This window comes from Salminus brasiliensis, chromosome 8 (assembly GCF_030463535.1).
Source record: "Salminus brasiliensis chromosome 8, fSalBra1.hap2, whole genome shotgun sequence".
Classification (NCBI taxonomy): domain Eukaryota; kingdom Metazoa; phylum Chordata; class Actinopteri; order Characiformes; family Bryconidae; genus Salminus; species Salminus brasiliensis.
In genome coordinates, this window is record NC_132885.1 from 13,697,665 (window position 1) to 13,721,007 (window position 23,343).

Sequence of the window (23,343 nt, forward strand, 5' to 3'; positions counted from 1 at the left end):
GTCTGTGTGGCGCTACACTGATCCGACCTGTTGCGGCGCTGTAACTATATGGAACTGTGGCTTCCAGCAGACAGACAGAGAGAGAGACAGACAGAGAGAGAGAGAGTTGGGTAGGCTGAAAAAGAGAGAATGGTAGAGGGAGAATTGGCATGCGGCTGACCTTCATTAACTTGCTTAAACAAAGACAGAGAGAAGGAGGGAGAGAGAGAAGGAGAGCACAATAAGCTGACATTCAACACACCCTTCTCTTACTGGCTGCTGGAAACCATCTGAATCATCGATAAAAATATCTACCCAGATAGTTCTGTAACCGGCAGGACATTTGACTCCGCTCCCGTCTTTGACAAAAATAGTTCTGGGGCAGATAAAAAGGAAAGCAGAGAGATAAGGGCAGTTGAAGGTAACCCAGGGAATTCTACACTGGTCTACAGAGTCCAGCTCCAAAGGAGCTCCAAAGTCTTATTATTATAAATGGAAGCTGTGCTCTATGCTGGTCTTGGACCAGCACCCTCCGGCCTCAGCTGCCAGTGAATCAGTACTCACATGTGGGTAGTACTCCATCACCAGCAGGTACTCCATTCGCCCGTCCGTCGTCAGGCGCTCGTCTCCCACGATGAAGCGTGCTATGTTGTCGTGCTCCAGCAGGGGGATTCGATAAATCGCACGCTCGTTCACAAAGTTCTGCCGGTTTGCGTAGGTGAACACTTTCACCGCCACTGGTCGCTCATCCAGAGAGCCCTTGTACACTGAGCCGTAGCGTCCTCGGCCAATCAGCTGTGAAAGGAGGGACAACCAGTAAAGTGACAGTAACACTAACAGTAGCTTTTCAAAGCCAGAATGAGTTAAACCGTATGTCCAAATGTTTGTGGACACCCCTTCTAATGAACCCAGCTACATTAAATTGCTGACACAGATGTGCAAACGCACACACATACAGCTTGTCTAGTCCTAGTACAGAAGTATTGCCAATAGAATTGGACTTTCTGGAGCTGATAAACATGGATCTACCAGATTTTAGAAACAAATTAGAAAAACTGTTATAGTATAAACACCACCACAATCTACATAAACTCTAAATACTTTGAGAATTTATACCATATTGCAAAACATAACACTGCAATACTTTTTTTTGCTATTTTCTATCAATATGTTCTTACTCTCCTAATTTGGAATCCAGAGCACATTGGCCAAAACAGTGTGAAATGCATTATATCAGGAGTTTTCTACAGTAAAAGCTCCTAAAGCACTCTGGAGCCCTCTTTTGGCACAAAGGCTCAGGCAAAGTGGAGAGCAGGTGGAGAGCAGGTGGAGAGCAAAGAAGAGGTCAGCCATTAGAGAGGAGAAAAACTCACCTCCAGCAGCTTTAGACTGTCTAAATCCAGAGAGGGCTCAGATGCTGCCGCCTCCATCATGTCCATATTGTGCAGGCCCTGTTTATGGTCTCCTGCAATAACACACACACACACACACACACACACACACACACACACACACACACACACACACACAGTGGTCAGGTTACTACAGCAATATGAAAGATCCACAGATATGGGTATTTTACGCTGATGCTGATATCAAAACCAAATGCTGATATTTACATTTTTATAAACTGCTCCATCTCACCTGTCAGCATGCGGTAGCCGAAGAAGAGTGCGACGATGAGCACAGCTACTATCGAGACAGACGCCAGGGCGATGAAGATGGCCTCCTCACGGTACAGAGGTCTCGGGTCCACTGAGAGGAGAGAAAGAGAGACAGAAAGAGGTCAGTGTGCTTAGGTGGCTCTTTTTTGGGTACTGGGCCACATAGTGGTTATTAAAAATGTCCAAAATTGATGCCTTTGATTTTCACTAGTTTACTAGCGTAAATCTGTGCAATCCAATTTCTGACATACACAAACAGCTATCGGACATCCCAACAGAAGGCTTTTCATGTGTTTTGCCAGCAGTGCCACCCCAGATTAAAACGCTCACCCTTTTCCTCAGTCTTTGCAGGCTGGTCTGACAGAGGCAAAATAAATGAACAAATAAAATATGACATCCAAGACCTTCCCCTGGCTGCACTGTGCAAATATGAATCATGGATAAAAATAGCAGATCTCTGCTCTTTGCCACTCGTCACTGACAAAGTTCACACTAGCTTTTCAGGAAAGGCACAATATGAGCAGTATGAGTGATTAGAAAAAATAATTATAACTCAAATAATGTATTCAGACCCTTTATGCAACATTTTGTAGAAACCCCTGTAAAGGTCTCCCTGGATACGTCTTTATGCTATTCTGATTGGATGGTGAGCATGTGTGAATGTCATCTTCAGGTCCCTCCAGAGATGTTCAATAGGGTTTTGATCTGATCTTATCTGGGCCCCTAAAGTTCATTCAGAGACTGGGCCTGAAGTATTCCTGTGTTGGTTCGTCTGTACGTTTTGGGTCATTGTTGTGTTGAAAAGTGAACTGTCACCCCAGTGTTACCAGTCTTCCAGCCCCTGTCGCTGAGGAGCACCCCATAGCATGATGCCGCCACCACCAAGCTTTACCACAGGAATGGAATTAGCCTGGTTTTGTCCAGTGCCTGTTTTTTCACCAGACATAGTTCCCTGGGCTATAGTGGTCTAAATAGTTTTGTGAATAATATTTTTATTAATTCCTTATGAAAATTCTCTTCTCATTTTCAGACACAGAACATTATAGAACTTTAGCTAAAGCAGCAGCAGCAGCTAGGCTTTACTATTCTGGAGGTCTCTTGTCTTTAGGCAAGTTACACTGAAGGTTGGATGTTGAAACATGGATACTGAGTCCTTGAGGTTAAAGTCCAGGCATTGCCGGTCATCTACAACAAAGCATGAACTCTGATGGAAACACTGGAAATATGTGTGTGTTCAAAACACACAGGGTGGATCAGAGGCCAGTGACAGGCTTCAAGTTCAATGTTTCACTAAATAAGTAATTAAGCTCAAGTTCAGCTCCTTATTCGAATTTTCCATTCCACCTTAAATGATACACCAGTAAGGGTGCTTGAATGCAACTGCTGCAATATTTAAGGCGGAATGGAAAATCTGAATAAGAAGCAGGCCAACAAATCAGCAGAATTCAGCCTCACAGGTCTTTTTTCACCCCAGTCTAGAGCCAGAAGAGCTCGCTCATCATAAAACAGGTACAGGTTTGGATTTCCCACTGACGATCAATACATATGTGATTTCGACCACAGTGCTGCATGATGTGTAGAAGCCCACACTGGAGATGAAATCAAGCATTTTAGGGCTCACCTCTACATACACACTAATCACAAACTGCACATTAACACACATATACCCCCACTGTATCACAGGTACCTATCTATAATCTATGTGCTGTCTCGCTCACTAACACACACACACTCACAGACACACACACACGCACGCATGCAGTGTTTACATGTCCTGGAGCCAGCAGTGTTTTGTCCTGGAGGCTGGATGTCTGCCTGCCCTTCCCTGTCCCCCGCCTATATGTTCACTCCCATTCCACTTCCTGCACTTCTCCCTTCATCACTCCATCCATTATGCACTCTCTCCGCTCTTCCTCTTCTCTGCTTACTTAAGCTCACTCCATCAGTCCTCCCCACCCCTCTCATGCTGTGTGCCTCTCTAAATCACTGCCTAAGATCCCTACTGTATTTCTCCCCTGTGCTGCTGGCTTTCACACAGTGCTATCACTCAGACTAGGGCTGCACAAAATGTATAACAACAACAAAAAAAGAAGTATAAAATTATATACACCGATCAGCCATAACATTACTACCACCAGCCCAATATGAAGTAGGTCCCACTTGTACCGCCACAACAGATCTGACCATTTGAGGCATGGGCTCCAAGCGACCTCTGAAGGGGTCTTGTGGTATCTGGCACAAAGTGGTCAGCAGTAAAGTCTTGTAGGTTGTGAGGTGGGGCCTCCATCAATCGCATCAATAAGCCTTCGGAGCCCTTGACCCTGTCGCTGGTTCATTGGTTGTTCTTCCTTGGAAAGGACAACTTTTGGTAGGTACTGAGCCCTGCATGCCATTACCTGCCTGACGTTTCGGAGATGTTCTGATCTAGCCATCATAATAAGACCTTTGTCAGAGTGTCTCAATTTCTCAATATGCTTGACCATTTTTCCTGCTTTTCACACACCACATACAACAACCGACAGTTCACATGCTGCCTCATATATCCCACCCCTTGACAGATGCCACTGTAGATGAGGATAATCAATGTGTTTCACTTCACAGGTCAGTGATGCCAATGTTCCAGGCAGTAGCCCAGATATCGACTGGCCACGGGAAAGCTCAGGAATTTTCTCAGTGGGCTGTTCATGTGAGGGCTGTTTTTTTTTAAGGCGTTTAGGCTTCTTGCTGATACAGGGACAGAAAGACAAACCAGCAGCCAGCTGCAGAGAAGGTGCCCCTTCCAAAGTTGAAACTGCAACACCCCTCCCAAGTAAATATGTAGTAAACTGGCATATAAACACAATCTGGCCATGTATATTTCATGAGAGCGTATATGGCTCACTGACTGGTGGTATCCTGCACTGATGGAAAGAGGGGATAAACAGCACCAGTGCTGAGTGTGAGTAATGTAACTGGAATGATTGCTATTACTCTGAACGTCAGACTTGATCGCTGCCGTTTCTGTTCAGTGCAGAACTCATTCGGCGATGATAAAAAAATATAATGCATCATGCAGAGGATCTGGTACAGAATGACTGACCTCTAACAGCTCTGAATGAACGTGACGCATAAATCACAATCATGCAGTCTTCTCCAGCCTCCGATGTTTTCCTGTCTCGCTTCTAATGTTCCACATCTTCTCTGTCTGCATTTATTACGATCAATAACCAAATCTCACTTTTTTTCTCACTACTTCTCAGTTTACTGCTTCAGGATGCACCAGTATGAAATTCTGGGTCGATGCAACAAATCAATATTTTACTGTCTGCCTCAGACTGCGCTGATACTTTAGATTTATTATACACCTGCTGTTTGCCTCAGTTTTGCCTAGACATAAAAGAAACATGCATCGACTCATTAATACATTATATCATCTCTAAAATATTGATCAAATCCCAATACTGAACTGGGCTTATGGTGTAAACAATCAGCAATCTGCCAGTGTTGACATGCTCTCATTATCCTCTTCTTTGTTTTCTGTCTAATCTGCTTTCCTCCCTTCTCCTGTCTGTGGCAACAGAGGGGCAGCGGCAGTCTCAGTCTCCCTGGGTTACCAGCACACCTCTTAGACACAGCACACACTCCCACTCAGCCTGCATAGCAACCACAGGTGAGCCCCCAGACAGCCTGACTGCAGCACTGTCAATCATGCTCCTCTCTGCAAAAAGAGACAAGGTGAACTGCTTCACCGAAACGCCAATGAAGTCCCTCCTCTACGGGCCATGGATTTGAGACAGCCGCAGACAGCAAATAGACCCCCAACCTCCTCCCCCTCCCCAAAAAAAAATTTCTCTTTTTTAATAAATTGTTTGATGTAGGATGTAGAGCATCACAAACCGCCTGTTTATATTTATACAACACTAGACAGTTTTTAAAAAAGGGATAAAGACAGGAGAGAAAAATGATATAAGATTGATATAAGAATAATTTTGAATATTGTCAAATTGTCATGATGAGCTGAGCAACAAAAAAATGCTTTAAAACTATACTCTGAATAAATTCTCTGGGGGTCACAAGTTCAAACAGAGAGCCATATAGCTTTGCCATTAGCAGCCGGAGTCTGAGAGAGCACAATTGCCGTGCTCTCTACAAGTAAGCAGATGGTGATCTCTTCCTCATCAGTCTTAAGACAACGTTGGCAGGCCCAGACGTCTGTTAGCTGGTGTGGCGGAGCTGGGGAACTGGCGCTTTGCTCTGAGGGCGCGGGCTGCCCGACAACGTGCGTGGGTGGCTGTCTGTCTGCCTTTGCATGTATCAGAGAAGACATGCGTTACGTCATTACCCTCCTAGTGATCGGGAGGAGTTACAAACAGGTGCAATAACTTTGCATTTAAGAGATAAAAGGTTTTTACATGACAGTGACGAGAATCAAGGGAAAGTATAATGCACAAAGTGGGGCAGCCAGTCAGGACAGAGATCATTAACATGGAGGGACCATTTAGAAATATAACATTTTCATACGTCAAGATCAGACACAATATTCTGGAATTTGCAGGAAATGATCCCTTTAATGAGCTTCCTATTCTTGTTCTTCTTATTGGAGAAACAAAGTAAACGGCACAGGAACTGAAGCAAAGTGGAGCATCCCACCTGAAAAGGTCTAGAGAGGGAAAAACTTTGTTCTTGGCTCAGACAGCAGAAAGCTTCTAATGGGGGTAATTCTGCTGGCTGCTCCAGCCTTTCATCCAGCCAGCAGTGCTGCATTACCCACAAAACTCGAAGCACCACTACCTGCCTGTGGCTCCCCAACGATGAACAAAACAAAATCCACTCAGTGGGAATTCCTTGGCCTACATTCTGCTTCTTTGAGTCACATGCAGTGGGGGTGGGGTGGAGAACTGGATAGCTACTCCAGCTTCTCAAAAGGCAGAGGAATATATCTACTATTCACACATATGTAAGACGCTCTCTCTGGTTGGTATTCAGAACATACTGAAGGGAAACACACTTTCACAGTTTAGGCCCCAGTCATTTGTTTTTTGGTCCAAGTTATTAATCAGAGGTGAAGCTCTCTCTCCCTCTGCCTGTGTGTGTTTGAATGTAAAGGCTAAAACTGATGATAATGAATAGATAAATGATTTACATGGATACCCCCCCCCCCCCCCCCCAAACTAGCAGCACGGCAGCACACTCACGTAACAGTGATAACAGGGCACGCACAAACAGCATGACAGTCTTTGACCCAGATAACAGTGCCATCTCACCCCCCCCCCCCCCCCCAATACTCACAAATACACACATACAGTCACCTACTTGATGACTGACACAGCTAACATTATGAAGGACTGTCTCACAATGTGTGTGTGTGCATGTGTCTGTGCGAGAGAAATAGTTAGAGATGCCGAGTGAGATTCACACTCTTAAAAAAATAAAGGTGCTAAAATAACAGTTCTTTGAGCAACGCCACAGTCGAACCACTTTCGGTTGCATAAAGAACCATGTCTGTAAAGGAGACGTACAGGATGTGTGAGGGTGAAGAAGCTTTAGACTGGTTAAGAACCTTTACAACAATTTAAAGGTTCTTCAAAAAGGTTCTTTACGGAACCATAAGTGGTTCTACTATGGCGTCGCTCAAAAAACCTTTTGTAGCACCTTCATTTTTAGGTATGTAGAGAAAGTGAGACTGAGAGAGAGACAGACAGAGAGAGCGAGCTGGGGGAGGGTACTGAATGGAAAGTGGGAATGAGAAAAGAGGGCCTCTATCAGCAGCAGCACACAGAGAGCAGTACAGAAGGGCTGAGCAAATAAGATCCTACAACAGCAGAGATGAAAAAAGGCAAACAAGCTAATGAATAAAGAGGTGTAGGCTACATACCATCACAGCATAAACAGAAAAACACACTATAGGCTTATAAAGTTACCCTTCGACTGAGTGCTCTCTGTGACGTCCACCGACCCACCCACCTACACTGATTAATTACACAGCCCAACACAGTCAGTAACGTCCTTCACAAATCTCCAAACCTCACATTCACAGTCACTGCCAGCATTAAAACATACAGCGACGCTTCCTATCGGTAATGTGGTTTAGCAAACAAACATTGGCCTAATTGCTCCGGGAGAACAGCGTGCTTGTTTGCGTACTGCACAACAATCAGATGAGAAACTGGGTATTACCGGTGTATTAATAATTCTCCTAAAGCACTTTTATTCCATTATCGGACCATCTCCGCACCGTGCGCAGAAACTGACTGCAGAGCCCAGGGATTAACCGGCCCTTCCACCGCACTAAACACCCTGCAAAAACAAGCAGGGCCAATATTTACCAAGCCAGCGGAGAGGAGAAGCTCAGACGGGCTGGAGACTAGACTGTAGAATCGGAAGCCAGGCGTGTTTCACTGCATAATGAACAACACTGGATTCAGTAGGAAATTCTGGGCTTGTAAATCTGCCACACACTGGAATGTGTTGATGAATTACAGATTGAACAACCAGGCTATCGGTTCTGATAGCATGCGGGACACCGGTTCTTTCCTCCGCAGTTCGTTGACATGCTGCCTTTTCCTCCTGCAGTGTGCATTAGTGTCGCAGTAGATAATTAAGCTCTCTGATAGAGTCGGGTCACTCCTATCAGACAGCTTCCAGTTAGCAGCCCTGCAGCCACACAGCCAGAGAAGCACTTCCTCAGCGGGTAACGCATCTCTCTCTCTCTCTCTCTCTCTCTCTCTCTCTCTCTCTCTCTCTCTCTCTCTCTCTCTCTCTCTCTCTCTCTCTCTCTCTCTCTCTCTCTCTCTCTCTCTCTCTCTCTCTCTCTCTCTCTCTCTCTCTCTCTCTCTCTCTCTCTCTCTCTCTCTCCCTCTCTCTCTCCCTCTCTCTCTCCCTCTCTCTCTCCCTCTCTCTCTCCCTCTCTCTCTCCCTCTCTCTCTCCCTCTGCTCCAGCGCTCACTACATCACGTACACAGACTCATTTCAGGCCGGCTGCTATCTTTTCCTTCAACTCATTTCCACAGCTGAGCAATTTCGGCGGGGCTGTCTGGGCCCTCAGCGAATTAGATCACTCTAACAGACAGTGGAGTTACAGCGAATGTGTATTCTTTAACACTGACCTGAGGACAGGTTTTTAGTATGTATGTATATTATTTAGGTTTCTATGAGGTTTATGAAATTCATATGTAAAAAATGGAGATGCAAGGCTTCTGTGTGGCTATTAAACTGGTGTACACTGGTTCTTTGTGTATATATATATATATATATATATATATATATATATATATAACCTCTGTAGTCAAACAGCCCGCTTTCAGTATTAATAAAGAGCAAATACTGTTATCTGTAGTGTGACCTTTGCCAATATAAAAAGTACTAGAAATTCCAGTGTGTCTGTTATGTGCATTTAGCCCATAAAATAAATAAATAAATTTAAAAAATGTAGTATCAGTGCACTTAGTATATTTAACATACGAGCAGTATGTTTTTTTTTTTATTCATCAATTCATAAAAACTTAATCATCGATTGGTCAAGCCCTGCCTACACTTAGAATTCGTGTAGGAAAAGTTGCTCCTAGACCATCACAAAACTGCATCCTCTACCTGGGTAACGAAAGAGGGTGGAGCCTCATACAGCACGTATCTGTCTAGAGCAGTATCTGCTTTCAGACGGGCCAGCCTACACAGTCTACCTGTACTGTGAAGAGACAAAGGAAAGGCGAGAGACAAAGGGACGTAAACAGAGTGAGAGAGAAGCAGAAACACATGCCAGAAAAGAGAGAGAGAGAGAGAGAGAGAGAGAGAGAGAGAGAGAGAGAGAGAGAGAGAGAGAACAGGGAAGGAGAATGAGTGAAGTGGAACGAGCAAAACACAAAAACCAAAAAAGACAAACAAAGGAACACAAGCAAGGAAAAAAGGAGGAGTTCCACATTTCAATTTCACAGTCGTGAGCTGTCTAGGCTGAGATGAGATCAGATGAGATAACAGGGTTGATGACAAAAGGCAGGGAGCAAAATGGATCGGCCTATCAGGGCACGCTCCAATTACCCTCCACCCAAAATATCGCTGAACTGTAAACAGCCCTTCAAACAGGAGCCTTTGCTCAGCCTCCAACAGAAACAGACGCCGCACTGCTCCTGACCAGCGTGTGGCCACTGCTGCACGTCTAGACGTCTGCAGCCGGGCGGACGAGCTGGACGTGCGAGTTCATGTTTCACACACCGGGATTGGTGTCTGTGACCGTGACTCATGTGACCCTCAAGCAGTTGACCTTTTTGACCCTCGCTGGAGAGAGTGCTGACATGGCCATGAATCAGAGTCGCGGCTGACTGGTAACTGCCCAGTGTCACGGCAACTGCCCAATCAATCACCAGCAGTCGGCACTTTTCAGGACCAATTTAAGCCCAGTCATACACGAATGAGGGAGTCGAGAACATGCAGCCATACCTATTTAAGGAGTTCACTTACCTCAACTATTCTACAAATAACTCAAAAATTCACAGGGAAAGAATTTGGAACGGCGCAGAGGTCGAGGTTTTAGATGTTTCTAAACACTATCGGAGATATTGTGACAAGTGCAAGTCATTCTCCTGTACTGCCATCTAGCACCTCCTTGACTTGCCTCCATACTGTCTGCAGGCCGCCCACATGTCTGCACACGCTTACACTTCAAACGGCATTCAGGAATGTCTGTGTGTCATAACCCCACACTACTTCCTCATACACATCAAACGCAGACAAAACACGCACTAATTAACTCTAGGCAACAATGTAGTATGACAATCATTTCATGATACAGGATATGCATTTAGGACGAGTTTGCTGATGAGTCATGGTGCAGAGAATGGACTGGCCGCAGTAGGGAAGCATTTAAAGGTTCATTCATCTTTTATTCAGTGTTTAGCAGAGATGCAGCAGAGATGTTTACAGAAGCTCATACCAGCAGAAAATGCTGTATCAGACATTTTAAAGCCAATCCACAATTCAGTCTTTACCAATCCATTCACTAGAATACAAAAGTCAGCTCAATGAGTTTGGAGGATGGCAAATACAATCTCTTTCAGACTCCCAGTCACAGCTGACTGTGGCATCACCGGGATCAAACCATTCAGGAGCCAAAAATGGTAACTTAAAAAGCCAAATATGAGCCTTTAAACTGAAGGGTGGAGGGGGTCTGTGTGTGTGTGTGTGTGTGTGTGTGTGTGTGGGGGGGGGGGGTGCCAAGCCTGCAACTGTAACCTTTGAGCCACGGCTGCAAACAAAATTGCAAATCCCAGCTTAGAAAGCCAGGGTCAGAGTGCAGGGTGCCCCTGGAGCAGAGAGGGTTAAGTGTTTTGCTGAAGGTGTTTAACAGTGCTCTCAAAGCACTGCCCTAACCATTGCCATCACTAAAATAAAATAATGACAAAGACCTCTGGTCCACTGGTGGTAGTTATTAACAGGCCTCCTAGAACTGATCTAAATTTCACTAATCAGCTGGTAGAATTCTGAGGAAGTACACTGGCCATTTTTCATGGTGGTGGTGATGACAGCATATTGTCATATAACCCATCCTTAATTACATCCGTTTCAGGAAGGAGGGAACTTCTATCCGGCCCTAAGGCTTAACGTGGAAAATCGATGGAGGGAGAGAAGGAAAGAGGATGATCATAAATTAGAGTGTCAGGCCTGCGTGAAAGTGTCAACTCTGTCTATATTTATGACTCCATCAGAGAGCGGAGGAGAGAAAGAAGTGAGGAAATGTAAAAGAGAGGGGAGGGGGCTAGGTAGGGGGATAAAGGATCAGAGTATAAGGGAACAAGAGAGAAATCCAGAGAGTGAGAGGGAGGAGAGATTAGTGAAGACGTAGTGTCAGGAGGAGCTCATATTTTCAGCCCCTCCCCTGCAATTAAATCAGCTGCTAAGGTTGATCTATGTCTGATCGATCAGCTTCTCATTGCCTTCACGCCTGCCTTCACACTCATAGCCTTACACCCCACTCCAAACACACAGACACACACACACACAGACACTTTCAATTCACAGGCTGCATGTTAGTCTCATAGTGACCATGCACCCCCCCCCAACACACACATACAGTGCCACATGCACACACACACACACACACAATAGTATCATATAGGGTGGTAGCTCTTGATGAGTAAAGCCCATTAATCAGCAGAACCGCAACTGCACACAAATACTGCCATCACCTGCTGGCTCTACCCCACACCGAGAGAAACTCTGAAGACCAAACACACACAGGCAGCACTATATCACACTAGTCACAGCCGCCCACAGAAACTGCCCTTCCACTTTGATCTCAGCTTAGCCGCCGCTTTGGGCTCAGCCTAACTCGTAAGCCTCACCTCAGCTTCCCCAATGCTAACATCAACTACAGCAAGAGAGACTCCAAAACTGCTTCAGGACTGATGAGCAACAAATCACACCGACAGAGAAAGACCGCACTATATCACACTAGCCAGCCCACAAATGTGTGTACCGATGGTGTTGCGGTTGTACTGGGAGGGGTTTTGGTTGAGACGAGTGTGTTTACACTGCTAGAACATGTGACTCAAACGTGCATCAGACCACCTCCTGAAGTGGTTTGCGTGATCGGATTTGTATCTGCTCTAAATGCGGACTGGTCTTTTTTCAGGTATAATCCCGGTATAAAGTAACCCGGTGTAAACAGGGTCTATGGAAGCAAAAGTGGTTCTTCTGCAGTATCAAAAAAAACTTTTTGGAAGCACCTTTGTTTTTAAGAGCGAGGCTGCAGTATTTTCCAGGCGCTTGAATGAAACAGGCAGATCCAAAATTGTTTGTCAACTTACTGCCAGAGACAGTAGGGGGCGCTAGTAATTTCAGGGGTACAGATACACCCCACCTAAGAGTAAAACAAGCTTCTAGTTTTCTGAAGCTGTCCAGCTCTAGTGCTGAAAAGAAAGTGAAATATAAGTAACAGTCATGTGAGGAACAACTATACAGTCAAAATGTGAATATTTAGGACGTACTAAGTACTAATTATATCTTATGATTTACCCAAGTCACTTACAATATTATGTATTAATAACTCAAGTACTCTCAACACTGGTATGAAATCATACTGTATCAATTAAGTGCCAATAGCTTTATGTACCCTAAGTGAGTACTAGGGCTGGTCAATATGACGATATTTTATCATATTGTGATCAATACTGTTATCGTGATACAGAATATGCTTTTCTAAGCATATTGAGTATATCGTCAGTGCTTAATAAACACTGATCAACAGCATGTTTAATTACAAACAGTGTAATTAGACTGCTTTAATTAGACAAAGAGCAGCAGAGGTGAAATAAAGATCACTGTATCCAGGACGGGAGAGTATCTGAACGGTACTTTTTTAAATTTGTCGCTACTGATGTATTTAGTCTGTGGTTACATGTATGGTGATATGCATCATCTATCGTGACATATGTCTTTAAATACTGTGATATAGTATTTTTTTTTTTTTTTACCATATCGCCCTGCCCTGGTAATTACGTTCATGCTGTTCTTGCTACCTAATGCAGATTTACTGACTTATTTCGTAGTCAAAAATCAAACAGAATCTTGATCTCAAGGTTTGATAAGGACATCCCTAGTGTTTACCATCACTTTGTCTGGTTCACTGTTCCCTTCTAAGTGAGCCACTGCAACTCCTCTGTTCTCCTGAGGATGACCTTTGGCTTAAAGGTTGTGGGATGTTTGCCAAGAAGCAGCACAATGCCTCTCACCCACTGAAAAGCTGAGGGTAACTCCAGATCATGGACCACTATGTTTCATAGTTGATTTGCTGACTGAACCTTGGGGGAGGGGGGGGGGGGTGTTCTTGAGTGTTGTGCCACCTAAACCCCCAACCCACCCTCCACCACACTGACGAGAGGCACTTAGCACCTCACTTCGCTGTCGCTCTGGGGAAGCCCTGCTGTGGCTGCCGTTCGCTGTCATATTGTTACCCTCACCACATCGCGCTCTGTGGCGGGGTGTTGGCGTTTGCAGAGCGCTCCTGTTTTGCCTGAGCTGTTCACAGGAAAGGTTTCTTGAGCACATCAGCACAAAAAATCTGCTGCGAATTGAAGTAGAAAAACAAATGAGTCACGCTTCCATTCTCGAGCTAAATGGAAATGCATCGCTAGCACGCGAGGGTCAAGCACAGACTCTCAAAGCGCTTCATTCACTAGAAGAATAGGCTAACATTACCTGCACATGTGCAATAAATGCCTGATACAGTTCCCTTTTGTCTCTCTCGCGCTTTCTCCCTCACACACATCGCACACAAACACGGTCACACACATCCCGTGATCTCGCAGAGTTAATAGGTTACACAATGTGAGAGAGCTTACAGCGACAAGCTCTAATTGGAAAGCTTATCAGGTATTCAGGCCTTGTGTGGGCGAGAAAATCAGCCACTGTGGGTGTGCGTACGTGTGTGTGTGTGTGTGTGTGTGTGTAAGTAAGAGACACTTCAGCAGCAGGGTCTCCAAAGAAACACAGTGTGGGCAGTTAGTGTGATCTTTGGGCATGCAGTCTGAGCGAGCAGGGACAGCTGTAAGATGCTGATGGCCGAGTGTGTGCCTGCAGAGCCGTTCCTCTAACCACACGCTGCTGCCACCATCTACACTATAAAGGAAGATTATGGAGTGAATCTAGGGCGGCAGCAGACACGGCAACAGCGCAGCACTGCTACAGCACATCACCGCCATAAATGCATACTGTGACATACAGTCGGAGCCATCGCCATTTCCAATGGCTTTATTGCACTTCGCAATCATGTCCTGGTCATGCAGCCTTACTGCTGACCATGACCGGTTTAGCTGGCAAACCTCATTGACTCTAGCCTTCCTAGCTTTGGCGGTAATTGACTCTAGCCTTCCTAGCTTTGGCGGTATTTAAGGTTGTCATGACACATTCAACTCATTCAGTGGGTCAGTCTAGGAATTAATTTTCTTATCCAATGTTCATCTTCCAAAAAAATCAGACCCAGAGGATCGCTGGTTCGAACCCCGGAGGAATGAGGTGTAAAACATGGCCTTGTTCACATGGGTCGTTGATCTGTGCCTATTCTTCACAATGTATGATCACATCTCCTCAATGCACACAGTCATTTTCTTGCATTATGATATTACAGTGTTTCTATGCAGTGTTACACCCCTAGTGGTACCATGCACTGCAGTGGTAAGGCACCTCAGCATCACCGTTGAGGATATAGAGAACACAAAGGCCTGAGTATTCTGCCTGGCAACAGCACTAAGATGAATGATCATTGGACAAAAGCCCCCCCCCCACCATAATTAATCCGGAGTCCTCCATCTTAGCTCACCATCCTTAGGCCCCTAAGCCCGGTGCGGGACCAAAACAGAGGCAACATCCTAAACCCTATAGAGTGTGCACACATTCTTCTGCATGAACATTTAAAAACTGCAATATTTGCATTAGTCATCTATTCTACTTGTTTCAATTCACCACAAGCATTTTCATCATTACTCCAGAACAACGAAGTCTTCGTACGTTTATCATCATCAAAGTCAGAGATGCTGTCATTTAAACTTTATAAAAGGGGATGGGGCGCCTTCTTAACTGCTGAGCAAAACAAAAAGAGCCGCGAACGAATACCTCACAGCTACAGAATCTGACAACCATCGACCCCCCCCCCTCCATTTTTCAGCGCATTGTTCAGCTGGATTTGGCCCGTGACTCAATCCTATTCCTTCACCAGGGCCAGTGCTTCTATAGAGCCACTGTGAAAGCCAAAAGACAAAAAGAGAAAAGCAACAAGAGAGCGCAACAAGCACAAGTACAGAGAATCCGAGTGAAACGAAGAAGGAGGGAGAGCAAAGCACAGAGAGAGAAAGAGATGATGAATTTGATGGAGATAGAAGGGAGCGTAGAAAGTGAAAGAGAGAGAGAGAGAGAGAGAGAGAGAGAGAGAGAGAGAGAGAGAGAGAGAGAGAGAGAGAGAGAGAGAGCGACGCAGGGGGTTTTATGTCCTGAGGCGAGGCAGTGCACAGATCCAGGCTGGAGAAAGCTGAATGGAGAAACGCAGGCAGAGCAGACAGCTGCACAACACCATACTGCCTCTTCTACAGAGAAGCTTCTATGAAGGCAGGACTGGGCAACTCCACTACATTTTCAGTGAACATGTTCCTTTTCCCAAAAGAGATCTCAGTTCTAATTCTACACAAAAACAACACAGATATAGTCAGTCGGTTTAAACATTAATCAACCATAGCCAATATTTAATATATTAATGTATATTTCATCATATTCAATGTTAAACATTAATCAACACCTAGGGCCCTATCTTGCACCCTCACGACGCTCAATGCTATCTCACACCCCGCCAACAGTCTATTTTCACTGCTTCCGCCTGCGCCGTTTAAATAGCAACAGTGCTTGTGAATATATCTACGGCGATGGGCGCAGTGGTGTGTTCAAGTAAATTTCTGGCGTATTGCTATCGCGGCAATGAAAAACAGGGGTGCGTCACTGACTGAAAGCAACCTAGGCAGACAATAACAGTCAGGGGTTCAGTGCTATCTTGGCAGTGAGTTGTCAACACAGGCGCGTGCAGCCCAACATGCGTACTGCGCCATTGTCAGACCACAGCTGGCTCTTTAAGGGGATGAGCAGTGAAGGGTTGATGGCTCGCCAAAAGATAGAGCTAAAAGTGCTTAAAAATGTGTGTAAATATCAATGTATTAATGTACACTAGTTTGTTTGCTGCAGCCAGTTTTTAACTGTGTGAACTGTGGGTTGAACGCTAAATCCGCTGGATCTAAACTGCAGACACAGGTTTGAGGGTTCCTGCTCAAGTGTTTTAAGTGTCTGACATTCATTTTAAGCCAAAAACTTCTGAATAAAGTCAGTTCAGCAGCGGGTTAGATGACTGTGGAATGGTGTGCATTGTTAAGGAGGTCAGGTGGCTGGAGAAGCCTATGAAGATTAACGGTAGGGTACGGCAGACATGGGACATGGATTAAACCTAGTCTTCAACTAAACTGTAATGCCAATGGTGTAAATTCCACTTAGTCTAGCTTCTGAACTGGGAATCAAAAGAGGAAAATTGAGGAAACAAATACATTCACATAGAGCACTTCCAGACCGTGACCCACTCCTAAATGAATACACGGTCGCACTATCAGGGTAAATACGGTAATTTGAACGCCCCTCCGCACTCCCATCTTATTTCAAGTCATAAAATTATGGTGGATTGCACGAGGAAGGGTGTGTCGGTGTTGGACAGCTGTAGGGTGTGTAGAAACGCAAACATGCTAATGATCCCATTTTACAGCTTAATTCACGACAGGCTGTAGCAGCTTGCTTCCCCCCTCGTTGTACTACACTCAACCTGAATCATGAGGCCCAAACTGCAGCGTGAACTGAACTATGGTGTCCAGTTACATCACTAGTCACTACAGTATGATAGAAAATTACAATACACCAACAACTTAAATATTAACTTAATGAACCTTTATTAAAATGACCAGGGAGCCCAGGTTTTTGTGAATTTAACATTACACATATTTGTGCTGCAGTAGCAGAAACGGTAGGCGCCATTCTGAATCTGTGATGTAGCACCTAAAAATCTATACTGACTTATATTCCTTCTTCCTTTTTAATGCAATTACTTAGAAATACTGTTAGATAAATCAATAGAATACAAGCAATTTCTAAGGGAGTGTTGGAAGAACCTACGTTTCGGTTGAGCCTAAGGTACAATGGACAGCCGAGCCAACATAACCTATTGAGCGTTCCACAACCAGCCGTGATAAAATCGATACTGCTATTAAATGTTACCAGAACGACAGACTGAACCGCTAACTAGAGCTCGTCCCTCAGTGCATGCCAATAGAGCGGATCTATCACTCTATCATTTTATCAGTCTTTCTGGCCACCTGACTGTTTACATGCACAAAAGCCTACAGTAAAAGCTGTCTGGGATGCTAACATTACTAGCCTAGTGTCTAGCTTTACCTGATCTGTAACAATAACACCACATAACAGTGTGTACATTCTTGGTTGCTGACTCTGTATATGCTGAAGTAACTCATGTTTGAGTTACTAACACTCCTAAGCACAATAGGAGTCTGTATGTAAGGCATGCTTTTCTTTATGGGGGGATTTTTTGGATTTCTAATCTAAAACGAGCCAGTCTTTTGTCTCTAATCTTGTGATCTGGCGAGAGGCCTGAATTAACACTGGCAAAGCAGAATAGAAGGCATTCTTACATTAAACAACAAGCTTTGTGCTTCAGAAGGAGAAACACAAATGATGAGGAAACTGGACACAGGAGACTCAACTATTCTAAACAGCATTTGTTAATCATTACAGCAATACTGGATTCTGCAAGTCTGAGATTCCAGAAGAATAAAAAACGCAGTAGGTTTTTTGTGTGCTGTAAGCATCCTAACCCAATTTCAGACGTCAGTGTTCTGTGTGCAGATTTGAGGTCTGAGAGAAAGCATGCGTGTGACCACACAGAAGTACATGATTTTGGTCAAATAAGCATAGGCCAGTTCTTAGTCCTGTCATATTAAAAGGTCATCCATGTGATTATAACATATGGCGCACTGCAACATAATGTAATCATGAATGCATTTCGTCAATCGGAGGGAGCTGAAGTGACCTAAAGTGAACCTGAATGAGAAGGTAAAAGCGAAGAGATTTCGAGGCCTGGTGGACACTGAAGATGCTGTGTGAGATTATGCATGTATGCAGCGTTAACTGGGATGACTCACGTATGGTGGCGCTGGTAGGGCTGGGAACCCAGTTCTCTGTGAAGTTGACATTGCACATGTTTGTGCTGCAGCAGCAGAAACGGTAGGTACCATTCTGGATCTGTGATGGTGTGGTGGTCACTACGCAACGGTCGTCATGGCAATCCTGATGGTCGCCGATGTAAGTCCAGCAGCCTGCAATGTGGATGGATGGTTAGTACGGCAGCGTGTGAATATTATACACGTCAATTTGTCAGTGTGTGTGTGTGTGTGTGGGTGTGTGCGCTGACCTTGTTTGACCAGCCGGATGTCCCCGTCGTGGGTTTTCTCCCAGAGGCCATAGCAGCGGCTGCTTTTGCTGCACAGGATGGTGTTGTTCTCCCGTGACACGTGCCAATCGCCAGCCACACTCTGCTCGTCAAACTGCTGATGCTGGTCATTAAACGCACACTCTCTCTCCTCACTCTGAGCAGCTGTGGAGAGAAAGGTAGGGTGATGAATAAGCTGAACGAGGAACAACATCCTGAAGATCCTATGGAGGGGAAACGATGTTAACAAGCTGGGGTTCAACACACTAAGAAAAAAAGGTCTGATATTCTTAGCTTGAGCTCAGTTTTCCATTAATGAAAGGCTGGTTAGAGACAGCTAAACAGTAGTGGTGCAAGAAAATAACGCTATATATCGAATTCTTGTGATATTATGTTCTGCAATATTGTCTTGATCCTTAAAGACACAGAATAGATTTCTAAATAATTGTTCATTTGCAAAGATTAGTGGCAGACAGCTGTTCATATGTTTGTTGTGTTTAAACTGCAACACCTAGATAGGATCCCACTATTCAACTTTTACTCAGATTTTATGCACATGCGGGTGTGATTTTATACCTTAATGGACAGCAAAACAACAACAACACACACACACACACACACACACACACTTGTTTACAGTACTGCAATATATTGCAGCGTACTGAACCGTAACCCCAGTCTCTTAATACGTCTATTCTTGCCAATACACAGCCCTTCTTAACAGCAGTGGTTCATTATGCGCAGGATAATCCTACTAAAACTGGAGTGCAATGGAGACCAGTCCAGATCAACAGTATTAAATCTTAATTAATCTAATGCAAAAACAGGGGCCGAGTCTGTAGGTGGTCTAAAAACACACTCACTGGTAGCCAAACAACAGAACACCTGGGTCCTGCTCTGCACCTGCTGGTTCTCAATACCAGCAGCACACACACGCACACAAAAGCTCCATTACAGCGATGTCTGAAAGTGCCATGACAAGCCTAGATGGGTAGGGAACAGCTGTATGAAATCAAACTGGGCTTATAATCTTCCCAAACCGAATCATCTATAGATGTGCAGATCAACAAGGATCGTATTCCTTAAGGCGTGAATCAAACGGTTCAATGCCTTTGATTAAGGCCACAGCGTACATTAGCATACATAGCCCTCATCACAGCTCTTTTGTCCGCAGACAAATAAAAAAAGGGTCTTTTCGAACACAGTCATGTATTTAATGTCCCCAGAAACGTGCGGCGTGATAAAGGCGCAGTGAAAAGGGCTGCCCTTATTTCCATAAACAGAGCCAGCGAGGCTGGGGATGGCCGTCTCGCCGCCGATAGCGATCTCTGCTGCAGCTGGCCTGCTCTCACCCCAACTGTACCAAGGAAATTAATCCCGCCGCTCTCCCTCTTTCTCCTTTACCTTCTTCCTCAGCTTTTCTCTCTGGCTCTCAGCTCTCTCCTCCCTGTCTCCTCCCCATCGCCCCTTCTTTTCTCCCTGTCATGCAAATGGCCAAGCTGGGTCTGTGCTTTATCGAGAGGGGACAAATCGTGATGGCAGTCGTTTATCAGCCTGGTTGAAGTCATGGAGCTGCGCCATTGTACTGCCAGCATTCAGACAGCGAGCAGGATAGGTGGTGGTGGGGGGGCCCCTGCTACAGCATCAATGCTACTACTCTCCCTGCTTCCCCCACCACTGTCTGAGACGAGTAAAGGCTACTAGATGGGGAAGGGGAGTGAACAAGACTGTAAATAAGAGAAAGAGACTGACGGACATGGCAGATGCTTCCAACAGAAGACCTGCATGTTGACATCTGCAGAATGATTCCTAAAACCTAAAGAAAACGGCAACCAGGCATGCAGTTCAGAATTAGGCAGATTTAATTTCCTAATAAACCAAGAACTGATCCCTGAAAGGGTCCTCTCAGTTAGCTGGTTTCAAGGCTCTCTTAGCCAAAAACAGGTCCTACGGAGCAGCAGTCTCAGCCCAGCGCTGCTCTAGTGCCCAATACAAACAACTCATTCACAGCTCATCATTCACAGGACAAACAGCTACCTAGAACACTTGGAGAACCAATTTCAAACTCAAAGTAAGCCAACGCAGCCCAAAAAACATGAACTGGGAGACCATCAGAGACAGATCCGGACAAGGCACCAGCTCAGCGACCTCGGTGTGGCCATAGAGAAGGTCAGATATAAACAGCTGATCACAAATGATGACACTGTACAGAACTAGAAAAGTTACAGATCACTCAGCCCCCCCCCCCCCCCCTCACTGCACAGTGCGTATCTGTGTGTCACCTGAGAGGCAGTGGGCAACATACATATGTAAAAACTACATATACGCTAAGAGAGTGAAAGAGTGAGGCAGACCGAGGAAGAAAGTGAAGGGCAGAAAGAAAATGAGGTAGACATGGGGCAATGAGGAAAAAAAAAGTCAATAATGCTAATAAAATTCTATTGAGCAAGAGACAGAAGCGAGGCAGACCATAAAGGAGAGCGCGAGATAGACAGTAGCGGAAAGCTAGGGGCAGACAGTAGCATAGAGTGTGAGGCAGACAGACACCGAGAGCGTGAGGCAGACAGACACCGAGAGCGCGAGGCAGACAGAAACTAGTCATCTACTAGCAAACGCTAAAGCTGCTCATTCACGCTTTCTGGTGGCGCTTAAACTCTGGGCTACCGTCTGTGTGTTCGCCCTGCAGACACAACCTGTACCTGCCTTACTCTCTTGTGATTCTCTTCTCAGATTCAGATTCTCTCACAGTAAGTAAAGAAAAACACTGCATCAATAACTGAACATTAAAACACTATACAACTAAAAACCAAAGGAAAGCATGTTATTGAGCGGACTGGATCCCCTTCATTCAATCCTGCTGTCAGAAAATCGCCTACCAACATTAATCCCAAACAATACCTAAAAAATGTCCAGCCCATCCTAGTCTGCGTGTGTGTTTGCGTGTGTGTGTGTGTGTTGACGGCGAGCTCTGGGCTGTGTCTTTGTTGTGGAAGCAGAAAGGGAGGTCATTAGACGCGACAGTTTCCTGTAATTTAGGTGAAAAGCCGTCTGCCTGCTCTGCAACTGAGGGGTGGAGAGGAACAGGCCGGCCTACGCACAGACCCTGCTCTCCAATCACACACACACACACACACACACACACACACACACACACACACACACACACACTGCACCACAGCAAAGAAAAACAGCACAGTGGCTCTGCACTGACTCCAGGAAAACAGGCTATGAGCAGCTCAGAGGGGGTGGGGGGTGGCAGTGAGCGAATGAGAGAGAGAGGGCGAGAGAGCGAGAGAGAGAGAGAGCAGTGCACAGAGCACATAAGACATTAAAACCACACATCCACCCTCCACACTGGGATCATATTGCCCCGTTTTCTCGTACATCAGGCTCAAGATCCTCTTCAGCCGTCATTTTCTAAAGCACTGTTCAAACAGGCAAACAGGCTTCCTGAGCTTGAGGCCAAAATGAAATCCTCCCAATTCCAACTACAATTCTCCACACACAAGAGCCTAAAGTTCCGTTCTTACTGCTCCGTTCATTCAAATAACAAGAACATGTTAAAAACAACCCACCATTTTCTTCCCTGTACCTGTAGGGGGCACAGTGCTCTCACCAACTCTGCTAGAAGGAGGAGGGAGAGTGAGGGAGAAGGGCAGTGGATGAGCCAAGACCAGGGTAACGGGGGTGGGGTGGGGGGAGCTTATTGTTTTTGGGGCAGTGGAGGCAAGCTGTACCAGTTCAGCGCTGCCCTGCTACTGTTTATGCTCCCGCTCAAGGTTAGCTTTGCTGCTGCTGCTGCTTGGAGGCACGTCAGCCTTTTCAGAGATAACGTTCAACTCTGCCTTACTGAGGTCCTCCGGTCCGGACTACACTCTACACCCTCCTCGTCCTTCATTCTCCCTCTGCAATTTAGAGAAACATCACCGCAAAGCTGCCCACACTCTGCTTACACACATTCTGTGAGTCACACACACACACACACAAAAAAAACCACCCCGTGCTTTTCTACAAAGAATGAAAGGGAATAAAGGAGCGCTTTAACCTAAGCTGAGTACAAATCGTGATTAATTTATTGTGTGTCGGGTCCAGGCCAAAAGCTGAGGCAGCGCTTGCCAAAAGGCCAGAGGGCCTGTGGCTCTTTGCTTTAGCAGAGCTTGTCTGGGGTTGCTGGCACAGGCCCCATCTCCTGCCACTCTCTCTCTGTCTCTCTCTCCAGGCCGCAGAGCCGTCAGGCTGACTCTCAGATGGTTGAGGGCAAGGGGGATGCTGCTGTGGGGAAGGGACAGAGCACAGCCCTCTCTCCCACTGATCTTGAGAGGAAAGAGCTGGAGGAAATGGGGGCAAAAGAATGGTCCTGCAGCTCCACGGCCATCTGCTGCAGAACAGGCGTGAGGGAGATAGCACTGGGTGAAGTCTGCTGGGGTTCTGTGGATGAGCTTCGCAATCCTGCATAAAACCGTTACGGCTCAGGGCAAACGGAAAAGGGCAAGATCACAGCTGAGGTGAATTTCATTCAGAATGTATTTGCTACAGTTACCTGTTTATTTGCTAGCGCGGACCACGCTACCTAAGGTAGAACGAGAGGGCGAACTAGTGAAGTGTTTTGGCCTGGAGTCTGGGTCGGCCTTCCTGTAGTCAGCGCATGAAGCCGGGCCCCCCGTTGATGTGGTGAGTGATGGAAGAAAAGGAGGAGATGGGGAGGAA

At 45.6% G+C, this 23,343-nt stretch overlaps 1 protein-coding gene across 1 annotated transcript in view; it reads right to left on the bottom strand.

Annotated features, from left to right (window-relative positions):
* The window catches only part of bmpr2b (bone morphogenetic protein receptor, type II b (serine/threonine kinase)), a 71,871-nt gene that overhangs the window by 18,448 nt on the left and 30,080 nt on the right, over positions 1–23,343 (bottom strand). Inside the window, exons 2-6 of the mRNA XM_072685695.1 lie at positions 18,619–18,801; positions 18,350–18,523; positions 1,624–1,734; positions 1,353–1,444; positions 544–774 (exon numbers count right to left, since the gene is read on the bottom strand). Of these exons, the coding sequence (XP_072541796.1) occupies positions 544–774; positions 1,353–1,444; positions 1,624–1,734; positions 18,350–18,523; positions 18,619–18,801 (791 nt within the window). The remainder of the gene's footprint in view (positions 1–543; positions 775–1,352; positions 1,445–1,623; positions 1,735–18,349; positions 18,524–18,618; positions 18,802–23,343) is intronic.